The 23988-nt window shown below is 45.6% G+C and overlaps 1 protein-coding gene across 13 annotated transcripts in view; it reads left to right on the top strand.

The window, feature by feature from the left end:
* The window catches only part of FARS2 (phenylalanyl-tRNA synthetase 2, mitochondrial), a 344334-nt gene extending 320883 nt beyond the window's left edge, over positions 1–23451 (top strand). For all 13 annotated transcript variants that reach the window (XM_045003789.1, XM_045003788.1, XM_045003780.1 and 10 more), the window contains one exon: positions 21356–23451. In XM_045003789.1, the coding sequence (XP_044859724.1) occupies positions 21356–21487 (132 nt within the window). In that variant the 3' untranslated portion in view covers positions 21488–23451. The remainder of the gene's footprint in view (positions 1–21355) is intronic.
* The last annotated feature ends 537 nt before the right edge of the window (positions 23452–23988 follow it).

Genomic DNA, 23988 nt, shown 5'->3' with positions numbered 1-23988 from the left:
GATTCATTTTTAATGGAAGTAATTTCTTATGCATTGCTGCTATATTCAATTACATACTGAAAGAGAGAGCTTTCAGTTGCAGATCCTGGAAAGATATATCTGCATTACAGATCAAATTGGAGATCTTCACTCACATAGAATGAAATTCACTCTGGTGCAGAGGGCCCATGTACACATCACTTAAGCCCCACTTAACATAGGGCTTGACATAGGGCTTAAGCGGTAGGTTGAAACTAGCAACCTACCCTGTCCTGTTATGAATTTCATTTTTGTCCGCTGAGGCCTACCAATAGCTATTTTAACTCCTCACCCCTGTCTAAGCCCAATTACACACATTTATTAATTTCCCAACCAAGCATGTGTATCATCGTTTTACAGAAATAGGATTTCACTAGCTGCTTCTGCTAATTAATTTTAGAAACTTTCCCATCGGGGGTGTTCTCATTCTTGTTTTGAAGACAGTCGACCAGCTCCTCAGCTGGTGTAAATAGACATAGCTCCATTGACTTCCGTGGAAACAGACCAATTTACACCAACTATGTTTTGGGGTCATAAGGCTGTTTTTCCTAAATCTTGTTTGAAACTTGTAGTTTGGTTTTTCTGTCTGTGAACTTTTTGAACAATGAGATTTGCTGTATTTTAGTTCTGGTGTGAATGTAGTGAATTGTTGGCATGTGATTATCAGCTACTAGCCACTACGTCAAACACAACCAATCTTGGGAGTAAATGAAAAGAAACATAGGCTCAAATGAAAAGCCCAGATTGTGAACTTTGGACAATTTGTGTCTGGATCTGGATCTGATTTACACTGGGTTTGCACTGGTAAAATCAAAATCAAGACCTGTATCTCTGAAGTGAGCTAAACCAACCCCTTCCTCCCCCCAATCCAAAAATGTCCCAAAGTTAGGAAAGTTCAGATCCAGTTTAGCATTCTGTGGTTATGGCCCATCTCTAAATTAAAGGAATGTCAGGTAAATTTTGTCTTAATGAGTCTGTCATTAGCCTTACATTTCCTCTTCCTCTCAAGTCCCCACAGGCACATGCAAATGCACCCTTAACCCCTCAGACTGAGCTTTCCCGTTTGGCAGTAAGCAGGGGTGGCTCTAGGACCCAGCATGCCAAGTGCGTGCTTGGGGCGGCATGCAGCGGGGGGCGCTCTGCCGGTTGCCGGGAGGGTCCGCTGGTCACGCGGCTCCGGTGGACCTCCCGCAGGTGTGCCTGTGGAGGGTCCGCTGGTTCCGCTTGGTGGAGCCGCGGGACCAGCGGACCCTCCACAGACACGCCTGCGGGAAGTCCACCGAAGCCGCGGGACCAGCGACTGGCAGAGCGCCCCCCGCGGCATGCCACTGTGCTTGGGGCAGCGAAATTTCTAGAGCCACCCCTGGCAGTAAGTGTGTAGTATATAATTGTACATTGAGGAAAAAGTAGAGGGCAAACTCCATTGACTTTACTTGGCTTACACCAGGGTTACATTTGGTTCAGTGTTGTTCAGGTATGTACCTGTAATCTCAGAAAGAGGATCTTATTCTTCATTTTGTAGCACATCACTTTTCATGGCAATCTCACTTTCAGGCCTGGTCTACACTAGGACTTTAATTCGAATTTAGCAGCGTTAATTCGAACTAACCGCTCAACCGTCCACACCAGGAAGCCATTTAATTCGAACTAGAGGGCTCTTTAGTTCGAATTCGGTACTCCACCCCGACAGGTGGAGTAACGCTAAATTCGACACGGCTAGCTCGAATTAGGCTAGGTGTGGATGCAAATCGAACTTAGTAGCTCCGGGAGCTATCCCACAGTGCACCACTCTGTTGACGCTCTGGACAGCAGTCGGAGCTTGGATTCTCTGACCAGCCACACAGGAAATGACCCGGGAAAATTTGAATTCCTTTTCCTGTCTGGGCACTTTGAATCTGACGTCCTGGCTGGACATCAGGGCGAGCTCCGCAGCACCTGCAACGATGCAGAGCTCTCCAGCAGAGGAGTCCGGCCAATCCAAGAATAGAAAGAGGTCCCCAGCATGGACAGACCGGGAAGTCCAGGATCTGATCGCTGTGTGGGGCGAGGAGTCTGTGCTGTCGGAGCTGCGCTCCAGCAAGCGGAATGCAAAGACCTTCGAGAAGGTCTCCAAAGCAATGATAGAGAAAGGATACAGCCGGGATGCAATGCAGTGCCGCGTGAAAATCAAGGACCTGAGACAAGGCTACCAAAAAGTCAGAGCGGCAAACGGACGCTCCGGAGCCCTTCCCCAGACATGCCGCTTCTACGAGGCACTGCATGCCATTCTAGGTGGGTCTGCCACCACTGCCCCACCAGTGACCGTGGACTCAGTGGATGGCATAGTGAACCTGGACAGTTCCTCCTCGATGTTCGCCGATGGGGAAGATGAGGAAGGGTCTGTGGAGGACGGCGCAGGCGACAGCGAACACAATACCACTTTCCCTGACAGCCAGGATCTCTTCATCACCCTCACAGAGATCCCCTACCAACCCTCCCCGGCCGTTAACCCGGACTCTGAATCAGGGGAAGGATCAGGCGGTAAGTGCTATAAACATGTAAACATTTATTTTTTATAAAACAGGTATAAAAAAATAGAAATACTATATATAAAATTTTCAATGAAAAACTATATGAAAAGTAGGTCCACACATATAGGGATTGAACAATAATCCTCCAGGGACAATTCAAGAAAGGTCTCATGTAGGTCCTCGAAAAGCCTCCGCAGGAGGTTCCTGGGGAGAGGTGCCTTGTTGGGTGCTCCGTGGAAGCACACTCTTCCGCGCCAGGACATCCTTATGTAGATGGGAATCATCGCCTCCACAAGCATGGCCGCATATGGTCCTGGTCTCTGCAGGGCTTCCCTTAGCATCCGCTCTTTGTGATTCCGAGGGACCCGCCTCAGGGTAATCTCGTTCATGAAATGCTGCATCTAATTAGGGCAATTAGTGTATTGTTACTGTTGTGAATGGTTGACTTTTACTTTGCATAACAATGACCCTTGCTTAACAGCCACGTGTTGTAGGCCACATAGGAAAAGCATACATTGATCTTTCCCGTGCACTGGCGGGAGTGGCTGGAAAAGGGTCAGAGTATATGATTTCCAGATTGCCTTTAGCGGGAGGGCACAGCTATCCATTAACTGATAAGCAGAGTGTACTGTAAGGCTTACCAGGACTGTCTGCTAGATGGATTCAGCTGTCTCTCCCCACTTGTCCGCTCTCCTGTGCAATGCCGCAGCCAATGAGAGCGTATTCCGAAATCTCGAACTTGTCCCGAGATCTCGTGAGACTTGTTGCCCTGTATGGTCTTGTTCAGAGAAACTGACTAGACTGTGTTCACTGTTCGCAAACATGTATCTGTTCAAGGAAATCAGTTACTTTTCCCATCACACAGCTTCGGCTCTTTCCCGGACTGCCCCGGCATCCCCCTCGCAGAGGCTGGCGCAGATTAGGCGGCGAAAGAAAAAGACTAGGGACGAGATGTTCGCGGAACTGATGGCCTGCTCCAGAGCCGAGGCGGCAGAGCAGAGACAGTGGAGGGAGACCCTATGTCAACAGCATCGCACACACGTCAAACGGGAGGACAGGTGGCGGCAGGAAGACCAGCAGGCGACTCAAACGCTGCTTGGGCTAATGAGGGAGCAAACGGACACGCTCCGGCGCCTTGTTGATGTTCTGCAGGACCGCAGGCAGGAGGACAGAGCCCCCCTGCAGTGTATCTGCAACCGCCCTCCCCCGCCAAGAAGTCCTGCCCCCCCCACCCAAAAGTACAAGACGGAGGGGCGGTAGGGGCCGTGAGAACTGTCACTGCACCACTGCATAGCGCTAATGTACCACACACCTCTCACGCTATAAATTTGTAGAAGTGCTTCCCTTACAGGCTCACCCAGTCCCAAATCCAAGTTTCATCCCCCCACTGTGTATTAGATTATTAAAAGCTGTTTGCTGTTATTCACTGTTTCGGTCACGTCTTTCGTGTCAGAGGATTTTTTTGTGTATGGCGGGGGGAGGGGATTTATAATTGCACGGTATAGCCTACATTAACAGGGTACAGACTTGGGGCCATGATCAACTGCAGGGCACACACACACTGCAGTCAGTAGGCACCAGGGTCACTCTGTGTGGTGTATGCTGCCCCGGGTCATTCTGTGATGTGTATGCTTGTCCAGGGTCCTAGCGCCTGCCACCCCCTTAATGTTAAGGCATGCTGCCCTTACCATGCACTTCCACCGTAGCAACGAGCCTCTCCGCTGCCCTGAGCCCCAGCAAGAGCCCTCATCCACGGACAGATACTCACCCTTCCCCCACACCCCTCACCCCTTCCTACGCCCAAACCCGCAGCCCACTGCCGTCATCCAAACCCCTATCCAAAGAAGGCACCACTCGCCCCTTCCTGCAAACCCACCCCTTCCTGCAATCCCTCCCCTTCATGCACAACCACTTGCAACCGTCCCCCACCCCAGAGACCTATATAGGAGCAGGAGGATGTCATTCCTCTATGGAACAAGCGGTCTGTACATCAGTGCACACCGTGCCCAGCACAGTATGCGTCCATGTTTCAACACCTGAACAGAAATGCAAAGTAAAACAAAGATTTATTAATAATGAGTGTAACAATTAATTTTATTTAAAACGTGCTTTGGAAGTGGGGGAAACTTGGAGAACGGGGTATGTAACCGCAGATCGAAATCGATACATACAGACACAGGCCCAGGGTCAGTTTCTCTTGAAAGCAAGTGGAGAGTCATAGGTTACCCTGCTCTCCGAGGAAACTTGCTTTCAAAGCCTCCCGGATACACAGCGCTTCCCACTGGGATATTCTCTCAGCACGGGTGTCTGGCTGAGCGTAAACTGCAGCCAGGCGATTTGCCTCAACCTCCCATCCGGACAAAAAGGTCCCGCCCTTGCTCTCACAGAGATTGTGTAGCACACAGCAAGCAGCAATAACTACGGGGATATTCTTTTCGCTGATGTCCGAGCGAGTCAGTAAGCTCCGCCATCTCCCCTTGAGACGTCCGAAAGCACACTCCACCACCATTCTGCACTTGCTCAGCCGGTAGTTGAAGAGTTCCTTCTCTCTGTCCAAGGCGCCTGTATAGGGCTTCATGAGCCAGGGCATTAGCGGGTAGGCTGGGTCCCTGAGGATCACTGAAGGCATCTGCACATCCCCAACCGTTATTTTGTGGTCCGGGAAGAAAGTACCTGCCTGGAGGCCTTTAAACAGACCAGAGTTCCTGAACACACGCGCGTCATGAACCTTGCCCGCCCACCCAACGAAGATGTTGGTAAAACGTCCCCTATGGTCTACCAGTGCTTGCAGCACCATTGAAAAGTAGCCCTTTCGGTTAATGTACTCGCTGGCCTGGTGGGCTGGTGCCAGGATAGGGATGTGAGTCCCATCTATAGCCCCACCGCAGTTTGGGAATCCCATCGCGGCGAAGCCATCTATGATGTCCTGGATGTTTCCGAGAGTCACTACCTTTGAGAGAAGTTGCTCAACGATTGCGTGGGCTACTTCAATCACAGCAACCCCCACGGTAGATTTGCCCACGCCAAAGTGGTTCGCTACTGACCGGTAGCTGTCTGGCGTTGCAAGTTTCCAGAGGGCTATGGCCACTCGCTTCTGCACAGTCAGGGCTGCTCGCATCCGGGTGTCCTGGCGCTTCAGGGCAGGGGACAGCAAGTCACAGAGTTCAAGGAAAGTGCCCTTACGCATCCTGAAGTTTCGCAGCCACTGTGATTCATCCCAGACCTGCAGCACTATGCGGTCCCACCAGTCTGTGCTTGTTTCCCGGGCCCAGAATCGCCGTTCCACACCATGAACTTGACCCATTGCCACCATGATCTCCACGGCGCGGCGTACCCTGCTTTGTGAGAGGTCTGCGCCACTCTGTGAATTCCTGTCCTCACCGCGCTGCCGGAGCCTCCTCGCCCGATTTCTCAGCAGCTGACTGTGGAAGAGGTGGACGATAAGGTGCGAGGAGTTGACAACGGCCATAAGTGCAGCGATGATTGCAGCGGGCTCCATGCTCGCAGTGCTGTGGCGTCCGCGCTGTAACCGACCAGAGAAGGGCGCGAACAGATTTCCCGCCGGAGCTTTCAGGGAGGGAGGGCGTGATTGACGGTTCAATGACAACAGTTACCCAAAAGCACCCTCGACACATTTTTCCCCCAGGAGGCATTGGGAGCTCTACCCAGCATTCCAATGGGCAGCGGGGACTGCGGGAACTGTGGGATAGCTTCCCATAGTGCACCGCTTCCAAAGTCGACGCCAGCCCCGTTACTGTGGACTCAGAAATTCGAATTAGTGTATTTACTGTGGATACACAAATTCGACTTCATAAGGTCGAATCCACAAATTCGACTTAAGTAGATTCGAAATAGTCTTGTAGTGTAGACAAGGCCTCAGAGATCCTGGTATGTGAGGCCAAACATCATAACCTGCAAGATGCTTCATCTAGTACATGATGAATGTCAAGCTCTTTCCATAATTCTCTGTTAGGAGTTAACCAATCACACACCAAGAGCTTAGGGTTTTTTTAAAAAAGATGGAGAAAATGCATTTCCCAGACTATATTTAACAGTCTTCCTCTGTCCATTCTCCAATCTGTGGAACAATAAAATGTACCTCCCTCAAATCAATCAGTTTACAAAGCATGACCTCGCTAAGATACTTTTTGTTACAACACAGGGCCCCATCAAAAATAGTTTATTCCATACTATGTAACTTCAAATTTAATGAAAGTGCAAGAGAAAACGTATGAAGTGGCACTCTCTGTTATGTACCTTTTATAAGACCCAGTCACCCCGATGGTTACTCAATAAACATCTGAATTTTCGGAAAACTGGGTGTGAAACAAACAAAACTCATGTCTTGTTAGCCTATAACCTGTATTATAAAATGTCTTGCTAACCTAAGCAATATTGCTAGAGTTAATATACAAAATAGCCTTTGCAAGCATGAGCGTGTGTGTGCATATATACACTTGCGTGATCATATACACATATGCAGAGGTTAATTATTTGTATTACAATAATGCACAGAGTCCCCGTTCTCTGATGTGTGAGGCATATACAAACATAAAATGAAAGCCAGTCCCTTCTTCAGAGCTACAATATAAATATGGAAAAGACACAGTAGGTGGCTGTAACACAACAGAGTGGGAAAGGAGACGGCGGTGTGGCTGAGAGGATTGGGCACTGAATTTAGACTTGGAAGATCTGGGTTCTGTTTCAAGCTTGGATGCTAACCTACAGTGTAACATTGGCCAAGTCACTTTAACTCTCTTTGCCTCAGTTTCTCTATATGTAAAATGCAGATCACGATACTGACCTCCTTTGTTAAGTGCTTTGAGACCTATATATGAAAGTCATTATAGACTATAATACCATGTATTATTGTCATAGCGACATGCACAAGAAATCCTTACAATTTCTTTTCATTCAGACAATTAGTACTAAAATTAATGAGACATACAGCGGAAGTTTTGATATGTAAGTGGTATGTTATGAGTTGTGGAAGCAAGTGATAAACGTCATGGATTAGCAGCCTTAGGATACGTCTATACTTACCGTCCGGGTCGGCGGGTAGCGTTCGACTTCTCGGAGTTCGATATATTGCGTCTAATCTAGACGCGATATGTCGAACTCCGAACGCGCTCCCGTTGACTCCGGAACTCCACCACCGCAAACGGCGGTGGCGGAGTCGACGGGGGAGCCGCGGACTTCGATCCCGCAGCGTCTGGATGGGTGAGTACTTCGAACTAAGGTAGTTCGAGTTCAGCTACGCTATTCGCGTAGCTGAACTTGCATACCTTAGTTCGACCCCCCCCCCCTCCTTAGTGTAGACCAGGCCTTAGACTATCTCACCTGCATGCTGCCCATTTCTTCCTTTGTAGCAGCTGGCACCAGTCAGTTTTCCCCATCCTCAATTTTCTTCCTTCTATTATGAGGACATCAAGTAGCCCACTAGGAGTGAGTGCAGCTGTGGTACCTGGGGTGAATCACTGAGAATAGCAATGGAAGTGGGAATTTTGTGGTGATTTAAATTTTAAAGATTTTTGAGCAGATCCTTAACTGGTATAAATTGTCACTTCAGAGGAGTTAGGCCAGTTTACACCAGCTGAAGATCTGCCCTTGGGAACTATGGCATTATGTAATTGGATAAATAGGAGGAATATTTAACAGCTAGACACTGTTTTGCTGTGCACTAGCAATGGTCTAACCTACTGGCCCAGGGTCTTCCTTACTTGTGGACTGTTTCTGAGTCATCTTCCCGAGGCATCGACTGTCAAAAAAACAGTCAGGTCCAGTTTCTTGTGACTGACTATGTGGAACGGAATTGTCCTCAGGGAAGGAAAGTATTATCAAGGAGAGGAATCTCTATAGTTCAAAACCAAAGCTGGCGAGCAAGATTAATCGCCATAAAAAATGCCCGTTTTGAAAAAATATTTTCTTTTATGAGGAAAAGGGAGAGCTTTTAAAAAAAATAAACCAAGTAAATAATAAATAAAGTCAGCTGGAAACAGCACGTAATTACATGTCTTGCTAGAAAATCTCCACTCAGTTTTACTGACCAAAAAGTAAGTTGACAGGTGGAAAAAATATAAATACGAACATCTTATAGACTTTCCTATAGCACTGTGAGATGCCCTGAGGGGAGCTGGGGAAATATCCTGGCTGCATAGTTTTTGATTCTTTTGAATGTTCTGTAATTTCTATATCAAAAAAAGCAAAGGAATTTTTTTTTAACCTAAGGGTATGTCTACACAGCAAAAAAAGACTTGTGGTGGCGAGTCTCAGAGCCGGGTCAGCTGACTCGGGCCTGTGGGGCTTGCGCTGCAGGGCTAAAAATAGCAGTGTAGACACTCAGGCTTGGGCCGAAGCCCTGCTCTGACACCTAGCAAGAGGGAGAATCTTGGAGCCGGGGCCCAAATGTCAACACTGCTATAGTTAGCCCCTCATTGTGAGTCCGAGTCAACTGCCCGTGACTCTGAGACTCACTGGCGTGGGTTTTTTTGCTGTGTAGATGTACCCTAAGTGTGTCCTCACTTCGCAAGCCCCTTCCTTCCTCTCCCTACTGTCATGCTCATGATAGCTAATCTTGTCCTTCATCTCCACCACCACCAGCCCCTATTTGCCCCAATGGTCAATTTTAAAGAATGGAATTTGCATGACGCTTGCAAAAATCACACATTTGATTAGTATATCGCTTTCCTTGTCCCTTTTGCTGTCTTGTCTATTGCATATGGGTGGACTATGCCCACACAGCAACCTGTTTTGTTCATGAGATGCTTTACAGCTGACAGAGAGGAAGGATGGTCCAGTGGTTAGGGCACTAGCCTTGACTTGGGAGTCCTTGGTTCAAGTCCCTGCTTTCAGTGTGACCTTGTGCAAGTCAGTTAGTCTCTGGGTCCTTAGTTCCTCCTAATATGTGATTTAAAAAGAAAAAATGGGGGAGACATAGCACTTCACAGAGGTGTTGTGAGATAAATCCATTACAGGTCGTGAGTTGTCAGATATTCTGGCAATGAGGGTCGTATAAGTACCTAAGATAGACAGTTCTCCCTAAATTCTTGTGCACTGGTTTGCACTATAGGGCCTGATCCTGATGGGTTTTGTCTAATTAAACCTAGTTCTTCTGATTAGGTATTATTTATATTACAGAAGTGCCCGAAGGCCCTGGAGTGGAAAGCCCATTAAGGTCATTCACAAACAAAGCTGTGATTGGTGCGAAATACCCTTTGCGTATTAGTGTGTACTGCTGCTCTCCACTTACTGTTCACATTACTGATGGTCTCAAAGGAATGGTTTGGCCGTTTAGTACTTTGTTCTGCAGTGGCATCTGAACATAGTTGCCTTCTTATCTATCCCTATTTCATAAAAGATGTGCATCTGTGATGCCTGTAACAGTCACTGTCTATTTTTGATCAAGCCGGGCATCCCATTTCTTGTCACAAGAGATCTGTTGTTTTTATACCTTTGGAAGTGACCAACTTTTGTTTTTATTTATTACCACAAGACACTTTTTGGCAGAACTCTCTTCAAGCTTGGAATTTGGTTTCCAGAGTTAATGAGGTGATGGAGTTTTGTTTAATAGAAGATGCCTGAGCACCTGCTGTCACACTGATCCAGCCTGGCTTCTGAAGAGGATGAAGTGTTTTCACTCCTCTTATAAATTCCCTTTTTAGTCCTTTATCAGATACATTTTTAACTTGACAGCAATATTATTTTTAGTAATACTTTTTGTAGCCTTTAGTATTAACATGTAGTTGACAAAAAAAACCAACCTCCTGCTAAATATTTATACCTTTTTTTCTTTGATCTTTTATGAAACAGATTAAAAAAGTATCCCACTGCACATTTTTACTATAAATGCTTCATACAGCGTTTAGAAGAGTCCAGTTCCATCTCTCTTGTAGGATTTGTTCTGATTGTTGAGAAAGCATGTCACTCTTGGGTCCAGGTAGATGGTAATTCATTTGTTAACAGTTGGAGAGTTTTGAGCTGCCCTGATGTCCAATGATAGGATAATTGTTGTTGCTATTTTCACAGGATCAGATTGTGTTCGGTCCCCTGCACAAGTGTGTAGAGATAGAAGGTACAAGGCATCTTTCTCCCCTTCTCTCCCTTGCATCCCCTAAACTGGGGACAGGTAAACATGGTGTCTGTGTGCTCCAGGAGTGCAAGAACTTTGCAGAGCTAGTGTAACTGCCATCACTAACTTCTGCAGTTGGGTTGTGAGCCTACCCCACCTCTGTACCAGCCAACAGCACTGGCTGTACACAAAGAGGAGTGGGCACTGCATCTTCTCTTAGAGTAGTGAAGTGGTTGTGCGCTACCAGCACTCAGCACAATGCCTGCCAGAGCTCCCAGGAGGGTCATAGACCTCCATGCATATGCAACAATCCAATCCATAACTAGTTGGGATTTAGGAGCCTGAGGGAAATGTGACAGGAAACCAGAACTGGGAAGTGAGAAAAGGAGAGTTGGTCAAAAAATGGTGTCGTTCCTCCCCTCCATGGAAAATGTTGATTTTTCTGTGAAAATTTTAAAAAGAAAAGTTTTGGCCAAAATCTAAAGTATTTGAATTCACAATGCTGCCAGTGTGCCTCATGGGAGTTATAGTTCATGCTCTTATTCTATGGCTGGGCTTCCTGCCATGGACTACATCTGCCATGATGCACCACAGTCTCCCCTCTTGGAGAGAGGAGATGGTGTACCATGGAAGTAACTGGCTGTGCATCATGGGAGATGTAGTGCACCCAAAGGGCCTGGACTAGAGAGGAGAATGAGAGCATGAAGTAACTGAACCACATCTTCCATGAGGCATTGCAGCACAGTATCAAAATCAGAATACTTCTGTTTTTAACAAATATTTTTCAGATTTCAGATGTTCAGATTTTTTATTTAAAAAAAATCCATTATTTTTCTTAGCATGCAGATACTTTTCATAACAAATTTAGTTTTGTTGAAAACCCAGTTTTCAGTCAAAATAGTTTTTTACCAGCCCTAGGGAAAAGTGATGCTCAATGAAACTGTGAGCTGCACATACAATCTCTTGTTCTGTTTTGTCTGCAACTGAATGGTGGATCTGTCTTTCCACCCATCCCCTTTCTCTCTCCCTCTCACCCAACATCCAGTCATCATGTTATATAGTTCTAGTGCAAAATTAAGGGTCCCAAATACTTTAACCAAAGAACACACCTCTATTTGCCACGAAGATGCTGTTATTCCTGTGAATATTGTGATGTGTATATTTTTGTTGGAAAGTTCTCTTCTTCTTCTTCTTTCTATTTTACTGTCACACAGCCTGTAATGCTTCATCCCTGTCATTGTGAAAAGGCTTGAAGAAAAGATGGGGCCTCACATCATGTTCTGAGCATAGCAGACTTGGGCACATCCTTATCTCTCTGAAAGTGAGTTCCATACCATAGTGCTGTTCACTGTAAACTCTCTGCCGCTGGCTTCTGAAAGTGTCAGTTTCTGCCTCAGCTTTGTTGTGTCTCATGGTTACAGTAGTATGAATTACTGATGGAAAGACAGTCTCTAAGGTATTGAGATTCTATCCTATTGTGAGTATTTATAGATTAGGACCAGGATTTTGAACTGGGTCCAGAATTGGATGGTGTGGTTTCAGGGTACCAATGTAATATTTTCTTTCTTTCTGCCTTTCTTTCTGTCTTTCTTTGGGTACGTCTTCACTACCGGCCGTATTGGCGGGTAGCAATCGATTTCTCGGGGATCGATATATCGCGTCTCATCTAGACGCGATATATCGATCCCCGAACGCGCTCCTGTCGACTCCGGAACTCCACCAACGCGAACGGCGGTAGCGGAGTCGACATGGGGAGCCGCGGACGTCGATCCCACGCCGTGAGGACGGTAAATAATTCGATCTAAGGTACTTCGACTTCAGCTATGCTATTCACATAGCTGAAGTTGCGTATCTTAGATCGATTCCCCCCCCCCCAGTGTAGACCAGCCCTTTCTTTCCCTTCTATTCCCTTCCCAGGAGGTGCTTCATGTTGGAGTTTTCTAGTGATGATCTTCCTCAGCCCAGTTCAGAGTGACCTGAAGTTACCCAGTGTGGCCATCTCATTTCAGCAACATCCTAGTGTAAATCCAGATGCAATAGATTCTTTGGTATCAGCATGAGTCAAATGCTGTTGGAGTTTGATCAGCCCCACTTAATCAGTGACTGAAGTCTCCTGGGAGCCAAGGAAGGTCACTCAATTAGGGTGAACTGCAAAGAATGGGGCAAACAATCCCCAAAGCTGGTGGATATACCAATACTTAGATTTACCAAGCCAGCACAAAACAGCTTCTATAATACCTCACTGGTTACCCACAAGCCAACAACACATTCCCTTAAAATAACCCAGCCTTAGGCCTCCACCAAGACACCCAAGTCAAATATGATGAGGATTACTTAAAATCTTATTCATCATAAAAAAAGTTCTACCAATCCCAAAGGATCAGACACATTACCTCCCAAGTTAATGAATATTCCAGCTCTTACCCAAATACACTTTTACAGCCGATTCTTATTAAATAAACTAAAATTTATTAAAAAAAGAAAAGAGAGAGTGTATTGGTTAAAGGATCAGTATACATGCAGACATGAGAACAGTTCTTGAGATTGAATTCATATTAGAGATGGCAAGTGTTGTAGTTGCAAAGAGTTCTTTCAGAATTAGTTCATAGGTTATAGTCCAATCTTCATGTTCAGGGTGTTCCAGTTTAGGACTGAGATCTCAGCCTTATGACTTAAGCTCCCCCTGCATGAAGCATCAAGCAGGTCTGAGATGACAGGTTCAGGACCCAAGTGTCTTTTATACAATTCCAGGCCTTCTCTTGACAGGTCGGAGTTCTTAGGCGAACAGTAGGCAATTATGGAGACTTTGAAGCGGACCTATTTCTTAAGCATCAGTGGTAATTATTTACACAGATTAACAAAACAATTGCCCATTTTCTGTCATTGTCAGGTGACTTGCTATACATTTCAAAGAGAGACGAACACAGTGATATTCTATGTTTACAGTTCATTTAAATGTTAATATTCCCTTTTGATCTCTGAATCAATAGCTATAGTGACAGACAAGGAACTGTCTGTTTACATGGCTAACATATGAGCACACACATACAATTAGTATCACCTCTAATTTCTAACAATATAGGTTTGCATTTCAAATTTCTAGCCTATCTACCATGGAATGGCCCTAATTACCATTTATGAACTGTTTTAACATGTCTCTACAGGTTGACACTGTATCATTTAGCCTGCAGGATGCTTAACCCTTTCTGGCCATGCGTCACACCTTGCCTAGGAAAGGGAGATTGGAGATGGATGGTAGCTGGTGTGGGTTGTAGAATTCAGCATTGGCTGCTTGAGAGCTGGTCCGAGTATTGCTTCAGGGTGGTTGGTGGATTGCCTTCAATGAAAGGATTGGTTATTTTATTCAGAAGCAAGTGTAAGTGCTCTTCACTGGCTTTTGCCATCCATGATGGGCAAGGGTCGGTGTCACAGTTAGTGGCTTGATGATCCCTCAGAGTTTTCATATTTTCCTTTGGTATGAGGGGCAGACACCTGTCAGTGAGGGGATAGATTTATCTAATCCTGCCTCAGTCTGGGGAAATGGACTAGGTGACTTCTTGATGTCCTTTCCAACCCTACATTTCTATGAGTCTGTGAACCTCCATAGTGCATGGTTCCTGTTTTTTGCGTCAGGTCTACTTTATTCATGCAAGGCCATAATGGGGATTATGGGAATTCAGTTAATTTTTCAGCAAAGAAGAATGAGAGCTCTTTACAGAGCGAGGTGCTCAGATATGTGGATGGGTTGAGGCATTGGGGTTGATAAGTTAGTATTCTACACAGTAGAGGTCAGGTGGTCATCATTACACCAAGGAGAAAGAGGGTTCTTTTAGCTTCTTGCACAGCTTGGTACGTGTTTACAAGAATTCCTTTGGCTTTTGTTTGTGTATTATGGAATGGGTTTTTCACCATGATGATGTAGCTGTCTGCCTTCCAGTTTCATCTGACAGAGTTTCCGTAAACCATCATGATCTATGGAGATGGGGAAAGAAGGTGTTTTGGGGTCAAAGCATTAATGGTTGTGGACACCAGATGGTTGTATTGCTCCACCAGACTTTCAGTGAATCAGTCTGGCAGCTGAGTGTCTTTCTCCTCTAGGGCATACATATGGTGTTATAATAAAAAAGCCACTTTACTAGAAGTCTCTTCTTTCAACATCTAACTCCTTAAATGCTACAGCTGTATAGACATGGAAAGTCTAGATCCAAACTTCCTCAACTTCAGTGTGTTCCCATACTAGACTGTGTTTCAGACCCATCTTTATGACTGTATAGAAGTTTTGTTTATTAATGGCTGAGGAGCTAAAAAGTTTCAGAATTTTTTGGTTAGTTCCCATTAGCTTAACTAGACACAACATTAGGCATAAATGTGTTTTGCTGTTGGAACCCATAACATACTTTCTTTCTGTCTCTTAATAACCAGCCTATTGATGTATGACACAATATTTGAAATTTAGCTCTATATTAAGATCTTGATTTAAAAGAAAATTAAACTGAGAGATTAGGAGGCTCGGAGATTGGTAATGAGGTACAGAACACTCATCTCTGGATCACCAGTTCAAATCTAGCCCAGGTTAGTAGTGAGGAAAAAGTCATCATCTGACTAAAGGCTGTGAAATAAATTGTTAATAATCTCAATCTAGCTCCTAGTACAGTGGTTCTCAAATTTACCTCCTGCCACACAAGTACATATACCAATAAAAAAAATCAACTTGCAACTCCTACTAAATATTAAAAACAGTAAGGCATTGATTCAAACAGAGTCAACAATCCGTTGTAATAAAAGCAAAACTGCGATTGTGGTTGGCGCTCACAATTAAATGTCCGCACCATTTCATAGCAAACAGATTAACGTATGGATGGCAATGACTTTGTATAATGCTATGCAAGCTTAACAGAAAGCCATCAAAATGTACAGCACCATCTGAGGACCTGTTTGTCTGGAGCAGGGATCGGCAACCGGTGGCTCGCGGCTCGCCAGGGTAAGCACCCTGGCGGGCCGGCCCAGTTTGTTTATCTGCCGCGTCGGCAAGTTCGGCCGATCGCGGCTCCCACTGGCCGCGGTTCGCGGTCCCAGGCCAATGCGGGAGGCAGGAAGCCGCGGCCAGAACATCCCTCGGCTCGTGCCGCTTCCTGCCTCCTGCATTGGCCTGGGACCGCAAACTGCGGCCAGTGGGAGCCGCGATCAGCCAAACTTGCCGACGCGGCAGATAAACAAACCAGGCCGGCCCGCCAGGGTGCTTACCCTGGCGAGCCGCGAGCCACCGGTTGCCGACCCCTGGTCTGGAGGAATCAGCTTTGCTACTTGAGCATTGGCCTGCTAAACCCAGGGTAGTGAGTTCAATCCTTGAGGGGGCCATGTAGGGATGTGGGTCAAAAATCTGTCTGGGGACTGGTCCTGCTTTGAGCAGGGGGTTGGACTAGATGACCTCCTGAGGTCCCTTCTAACTCTGATATTCTATGACCCTGCCATGTTCTATGACCCTACTTATTCATTGCGGTGGGTAAAATGTGTGCAGTAATTCTTTTTTCCCCTAAAGTTCTCACACACCCCCACAATACATTCTGTGTCCCCCCTAAGGGGGACCCACCCCCCCAGTTTGAGAACCTCTGTCCTCGTAGATAAGTATCTGCCTCACTAAAAATAACTACAACCACAAGCATCAAGTTTATTTGGCAGCCTCAACCGAGCTGCTGTGGAACAAACACCCTTGAAGACAGGACTACTTTTCTCTTGGATGAGGGCTGAGCCATGTTGGAAGGGCAGTGTGATGGCAGCTTCCAAGCCCATTCCCCATGCAGTACGTTCTATGGATTTAATAGAGAACTTTATTTTCTAGAGCTCTCAGTCCAGGTCTTTCACCAGCATCAAGTTCACTTCAGATAAACCAAAATGTGGCCACTTTTCAAAATACACTATAGGACACAGTGTGACGTGGGCTATCTACATTTGAAAGGACTGATGAGAGCGCATCTTTGGATAAGGTCTTTTATTCAGTGAATTACTGGTTGCTGTATTCTGCATCCATATTACTATGGTAATTGAATTATTTGCTGTTGACAGCATGGTATATTACACAAGGCTTTTGCCATTTTCCATGATGTTGTTCCTAGCAAAGAGCACTATTTGTCAATTGTAAATTTTATAATATGACATACATTAGTTATGTATACTACGGTTGTGGTGTATGTGGTTTGAAAGCATGAAGCTGAGTGGAAGGAACAATTATCTATTGTCTGTAATGTTTCATACTGTATCTTTGTTTGTTTGTTTTTTACACTCTAGCCCAATAAGAAGTGAGTAGAGTGAGTGGGGAAAGAAACTTTGGCTAGGCTGAGTAACACTTTCAAGCTGAGCTCTTGGTGAGATGGTCAATCTGGTCCTGAGCGGCACTCAGCCTGCATGCGCACACACACTTCCCATTGATTTGGTCATCAGTCCTTTGGTGGGAATAAATGTCCCATTTCTTCAATGTCAGTGGGAGTTCACCTCCACAATTACACTGTGTAGGAAGGGGCTTAAGATAGAGGCTGTGGTGAGTAGGTAGCATTACAACAGTAGTCTTTTGCTGTCAGTGTGGGAGATTGTCCTCCTTGCATTCCTGTTCCCAGAATAAATGTGGCAGTTTAGATAAATATCCGTGTCTGTATTATCTCTATCCTAGGTACATAGGTACCGACTTTTATTTTTTCCTGGGGGTGCTCCACCCCGAGGCTCCACCCCACCATCACTCTGCCTGTTCCCGCCCCCACTCCGCCCCCTCCCCAGTGTCCCTGCCCGCCCGCTGCTCTCCGCCCTCCCCCAAACCCCTCCCCAAGCAGGCGAATAGCTGATCGGCGGGGCCTCGCCAAACAACTGTGACTGGTGGATGCTGAGCATCCACTATTTTCTTCCTGCAGGTGCTCCAGTGCCTATGCCCAGCTATGCACAACAGCCGCCTGAATGTAGCTGCAGAACTCTCCATGCCAATTGCTTTATTTAAGGTGGATGCACTGTGAAAAGAAAGTAGAATATAGTTGTTAGACACTTTTCCCTGCTCACTGTTGTACTTCTATCTCCTACCCATCTGAAACTTCTGAGAGGTTTTCCTTGTTACAGTGTTGCATGTTGATAAAACAGTGCTTTCTCCAGTCCCAGGCATTCCTTCTTTCTGCAGTCTTTTTGGATCGCTCTGTGTTGTACTTTTGTCTAACAGCTGGGTCAGGTTATCCAGCTGCTGTTATTGCAGATATTTTGCTGTCGGTGGCTTATTGGGTCAGATACAGTTTTCTAGCCTGTCCTTCAGTGAAGCTGTGTCAGGGACTCCACATTAGGGGAACGAATGCTGGCTTTGATTGCCTAAGATGACTATCAAAACCTAGAATAGAAAAGCCTTTGCCCTGATTCTGATGTAACACTGGTTTTACATTGACTTAAATAAGGTTATTCCTGAGTGAGTAAGGGAAGAATCAGGTCCTTTACACTCTCTCTCTCTGTGTGCATGTGCGTGCGTGCACGTGCGTGTGTGTGTGTGTGTGTGTGTGTGTGTGTGTAATATACCTTCAGGTTGGTTGCATGCAGTGAAACTAACCTGTGACTGTAACACTGTGGGGACTCCAATTCCTGAAAAGCCATTGTCCATGAGGCAAAACTGTTCCCACCAAAAATGCATGAAAATATATTAGATATCGTTTCATGTCAGTGTTGTTCATTGAACGCATCCATGTTTTCTCTTGTGGCATCAGAATACATCACTGTCTTCTTGCTACTTTTTCCCTTTGAGCAGTGCTTCACTGTATTTATTGTGCTTCGTTACCTGACAGCTGCAGGCTGGTGCGGAGTTGAGTGTGACAATCAGATCAATTAAACCCTAATGAAAGGAGAAAGGGGCTGTGTGATTGTAAACCGTATGGGATTGTCTGAAGGTGCAGTTTAGGTAAATAATGTCCACTGCACTCAGTGTTAATCCTCTGTTTGTTTACCTAGTGAAGCTGCTGTCCCAGTTCTGTGGCTTAAATTTTTAGCTGTTTGAAATATAGATGTACAAACTCTAACGTGAGGCTGGCTGCAGCATGGCATTCAGGGTGGACTTAATTAGGCAGCAGCAAAGAATCCTGTGGCACCTTATAGACTAACAGACGTTTTGCAGCATGAGCTTTCGTGGGTGAATACCCACTTCTTCGGATGCAAGTGGTGCCACCACTTGCATCCGAAGAAGTGGGTGTTCACCCACGAAAGCTCATGCTGCAAAACGTCTGTTAGTCTATAAGGTGCCACAGGATTCTTTGCTGCTTTTACAGATCCAGACTAACACGGCTACCCCTCTGATACTTAATTAGGCAGGAGGCTCAGCTTTCTGAAGTTTATAGGCATCTCCGATCGAACAAACATTTTTTTAAAATCGTTCTGCTCCTAGTTAGTAACAATCTCCCAATAATCCCAGCTAAAAAGAGGGGGAAAGAAGTGTAACATATAAGCAAAATTATCAGTGTGATACTAGTCACATCTTAATAGTTACTTCTTTGTTTGAATCATTTGATCTTAATGTTTTTTAAATCAACCACACTAACTGTGATTCCTCTACGATTCAGCCCCTCTCCTATTTCTCTCACACTAATTCCCAGCCATTTACAGATCTATTTCATGTCTCTGTGTCATGAAAGAACTGCTCGTCTCTATTGGGAGAGGAGCTTGAGTCATGAGAGGGGACAGCATAAGGACATGGGATCCAAAATAAGGAGGGTTAACTACGACCAGTTACACTTCTAAACACTTGCCCTTTTCCATGCTAAAGGCAAAGTTGTGATCACATCATATTAGCTAAAACATGGTTAAATGTTTTCTAAAGTGATACATTTTCCAGGCCTCAGGATCAGGGCCAGAATTGCATCATTTTTAAAGAGCCTTTCAGCCAAGGGTCTCAAAAGCACGTTACATACAATTATTATTGAAATTGCAAAATGCGAGATTGCAGAAACCCCCATCCACTTCCCCTGTGGACCAAGACCTCGCCTAACCCTGGCCTTTCAGTGCATCCCTATCAGGTCCTCACACCCCTCCCTCGATAACCTCAGACACGCCCCACAGTTTGAAAACCTCTGTCATACAGTATATTTCTGATTTCTGCCTTATCCCCCCCATCTCCCTCTTCCCCTCTTTTTCCTTTTCTTCCCCAGTTCACAACTGTGAGAACTTCTGAACCTGGGGGAAGCTCACCTGCCTTCCTCTTCTACTTTCTGATATCTTTGAGCTTAATTTAAGCTGTTAGGTGATATGTATAATACTGTCAGTTCCATTGTTGAAATTCCTTTCCAAGGGTGTAATCGTAAACTGCTGTTTAGTCTCTCTGGATTGCTGGTGACATGCCCAACTACCAAAGGACACATGGCACACTGCTGTGGAGGTATGCTGTGTGCTACATGATCTCAAGACAATATGCGCTACTGATGCTTACTAAGGTGTAGGTAGTGACATAAATGAAAGGAGATGTCATTCTATTTTCTGTGTACTGCACCTTCAAATACAAAGGAATCTTCATAAAAGCAGCTGTGAAGCAGCTGCCATTTTATTTTTCAGTTGAGATACAGAATGTAAGGGTTCACTAGGCACATTTCTTTCTCTGTCCTACAATCTCATGTGGAGACTTTACATTTGTTCTTTCTTTGTTTTCCTGTGATCTGAAATAAAAATAATAATCTGGACTGAAAAGTACATGTTTTGCTCTTTGTGTTTAGAAAAGCACTAACACCCCTTCTAGTTGAAGCTGCTAGTGGTTGCTACAACTGAGATGAAGCAACATGGAGTAGAGATTTGTGAAACATCTCACCCTGACTGACAGTGTTACTTGCTAGCACTGTAAGATTGCCATTTGTTCTCCTGCTTCTGAAACTGCAAAACACATTAGACTGAGATATAGTGAGTGAAACCCCTTGTTTTCCTAGGTGTCGGTGTTAATCCTTACACTGTCGTGTTCTTTTGTCTTCACTTTCCATTGGAATGTCAGCACAGTGACATACACAGGGCATGTGTCAAGATGACACATATTTTATTCAGCAGTCAAGTACATGAGGACATAAGAACGGCCATACTGGATCCGACCAAATGTCCATCTAGCCCAGTATCTTGTCTTCCAACAGTGGCCAATGCCAGATGTCGCAGAGGGAATAAACAGAACAGGTAATCATCAAGTGATCCATCTCCTGTTGCTCATTCCCAGTTTCTGGCAAACAGAGGCTAGGGACACCATTCCTGCTCATGCTGGCTAATAGCCATCGATGGACCTATCCTTGATGAATTTATCTAGTTCTTTTTTGAACCCTGTCATAGTCTTGGCCTTCACAACATTCTCTGGCAAGGTGTTCCATAGGTTGATTGTGAGTTGTGTGAAGAAATACTTCCTTTTGTTTGTTGTAAACCTGCTGCGTATTAATTGCATTTGGTGACTCCTAGTTCTTGTGTTACAAGAAGGAGTAAATAACACTTCCTTAGTTTCTCCAGAACACTTTTTCAACATGGCGGAATGGCAGTAGTGAGGTGATGATCCATCAGAGAAACAAGTGAGATTGTGAAATGGATTTTACTTAAATCCTCTGTGTAGATTTAAATTACATCCAGTCCTGGCTGTCTTCATTGTGTATTTTAGCATTACATTGATAATTTAAACAATAAAAATAAAATAAGATGGCAAGACAAAAACACTGTGATGGGGAAGTGTGCTCTGGTGTGTGGGTGTGTGTGTGTGTATGAATGTGTATTACTCCTCTTTTTGTTTATTTTCTAGGACAAAGAAGGTCAGCCATTGCTATCGTATCACTTACCGGCACTTGGAGAGGACTCTGACTCAGCTCGAGGTGCACCACCTTCATCGAGCCATAGAGGAATCGGCAGTACAAGAACTGGGAGTGGAGGGTAGATTCTAAAATCTCTGCTTTGACAGTCACAATTACTGTGGATGTTTTTTTGTAAAGAAATAAAGGGGTTTTGTGGCTAAGCGTAGAGTTTGGAAGCCTTTTGATAAATGGGCAGTGGTAGAACTTTCAAATCATAAAGATTACCATTGAGAAATTGTTGACAAAGCATTTGTCCTTTATTTTAAGAAGTGGGGGGGCAGTAATGTAAGATTTCCCTCCTGTTACATTAAGAAATACTCTGCCTGGTGGTTTTCTGTGTTGTTAATTGGTCCCTGGGTTCCATTATAGTGTAAACACTTGGCATTATTTCTGTGTTGACAGGGTTTTCCGTCCATATAATGAGTGAAAGAAAACAGAGACACATTTTAGCACTAAATAGAAAAACTGTTCACTCTTTCTTTTCTTCCCCTTCTTATAAAAAGGGCACATTCTGCATCAAGAAAAACTTTCATAAAATATACCTGCGAAGTTTGGATCCCAACCCAAGTTGATTGCTCTTGGATTTTGGTTTGGCCTATTCTAAAGGAAGGGATAGATGTGGAGTATGATTCTGGGTGCAAATCAGACATTTCCCAGGGTGCTGGGTGTTTGGATGTGGCCTCTGGTGTGGGCTGAGCTGTACTCCAAAGAGAGCATCTCCTCTTGACACTTCTAGCTGCATGTGTTTCGCATGCAAAGTATCTGCTTCAAATCAGTGTTCCTAGCATGTGTACTATGGCAAAAATGTCCATCGCCCGCATCATCAGCCAAAGGTTGATATCGCTTGGAGGTGGAAGAGGGAAGTACTCGTTATTACAAGGCCCTGAAAAGCAGAAATATGCAGGTACTTGAACTCCCATAATGTTGTGCTTCCTAACAGAAGTCATCCACTGAAAGACATGACCTTGGAGGGAGAAAGCGGGTCTTTGATGGACCCCTTTCTAGTTCCGTCACTTTATTGGATGCTTACTTCTTTCATGACAGGTTATAATAAGCAAATTTTGGCAGTGGACTGACACTGGAGGCTTGTGGAAATTTTCAAATGGTCTGATAAATACTTGATGAAGCACTCAGATGCAGAGACGGTAGTGCGAGCAGTTGTTCTTGCCTGTAATGATATTTAATATGGTCTTTCAGGTAACTTAGAAATTTGTTGGCTCTGCAAGGAACGTTGCCTTCTCCCGGGAAGGGGGCAGTAAAAGCAATGCACTAAGAACCATCCAACATTGCTTTATTCCCCATCACGAGACTACTGTGCAGTAAACACGTACTCAGCCAGAAGAAGCCAGCAACTAGCACAGATGGGACATGAACGGAGAGCTCATTGTAATTTCATTATTCAACAGACTTAGCTGTATAAACAAATTTTAATCTAAATCACTGTTGCACTATCTAAATAACTTGATTATAAAGACAGTATGCTCGATTTTTTTCTATAAGGCAAACAGAGTAGGAGCCATTTACACACCAGAAGAACCTAGTTGGTGATCTTTAAACAAAAATCTTTTTAAAGAGCAGGTGTCCTTAATTGTCTTCCATTTCATTTGATTCCATCCTATTTTTAATCTCCCCCCTTTTAGAATTCTCATTAGAGACTACTACAATGAAAGGACTTTTTCAAAAATTGCACCAGAGTGGTGATTATTCCTTGGCACAGCCAAGTTCAGGCAGTGCTGCCACCTGGGGACCCCAAATCTTACATCATGAAAGGGTGGTGTGATGTTCACCAATCACATTGCATGAGGAGGGGAATACAAACTGCTTCCTGCTGTGTGAGAGCACTGAGGTAGTATCTAGAGCCTTTTGGAGAAAGATGACATCTCCTTTCTTATTATGACCCTGGCTGGGGCACATTCAGGGCCAGTGAAACTTATTAGGTGACCTAGGTGGTTGCCTAGGGCGCTAGCATTTGGGGGGCGGCATTTCGGGTCCTTCAGCGGCGACTGTGGCGGCCAGATCTTCAGCCGTCCCGGTCGTTGTCGGTATTTAGGCGGAGGCACCTGGGGCAGGGGGGGTGCGGGGAGGGCCGTCTGCAGCAAGTAAGTGGGGGCGCGGCACGCAGGGGAACCGCTCCCCGCCCCAGCTCACCTCTGCTCCGCCTCCTCCCCGAGCACGACGTCGCAGCTCCACTTCTCCCGCCTCCCAGGCTTGCGGTGCCAATCAGTTGTTTGGCACCGCAAGCCTGGGAGAGAGAGAAGCAGAGCGGGGCGGCGTGCTCAGGGGAGGAGGCGGAGCAGAGGTGAGCTGGGGCGGGGAGCGGTTCCCCTGCGTGCCGCGCCCCCACTTACTTGCTGCAGACGGCCCTCCCCGCACCCCCCCTGCCCCAGGTGCCTCCGCCTAAATACCGACAACGACGGTCCTTCAGCATTTCGGGTCCTTCAGCGGCGACTGTGGCGGCCAGATCTTCAGCCGTCCCGGTCGTTGTCGGTATTTAGGCGGAGGCACCTGGGGCAGGGGGGGTGCGGGGAGGGCCGTCTGCAGCAAGTAAGTGGGGGCGCGGCACGCAGGGGAACCGCTCCCCGCC

This window comes from Mauremys mutica, chromosome 2, assembly GCF_020497125.1.
Source record: "Mauremys mutica isolate MM-2020 ecotype Southern chromosome 2, ASM2049712v1, whole genome shotgun sequence".
NCBI classification, from domain to species: Eukaryota; Metazoa; Chordata; order Testudines; family Geoemydidae; genus Mauremys; species Mauremys mutica.
The sequence above is the reverse complement of the archived record's forward strand: the minus strand, read 5'-3'. Positions and strand labels throughout refer to the sequence as shown.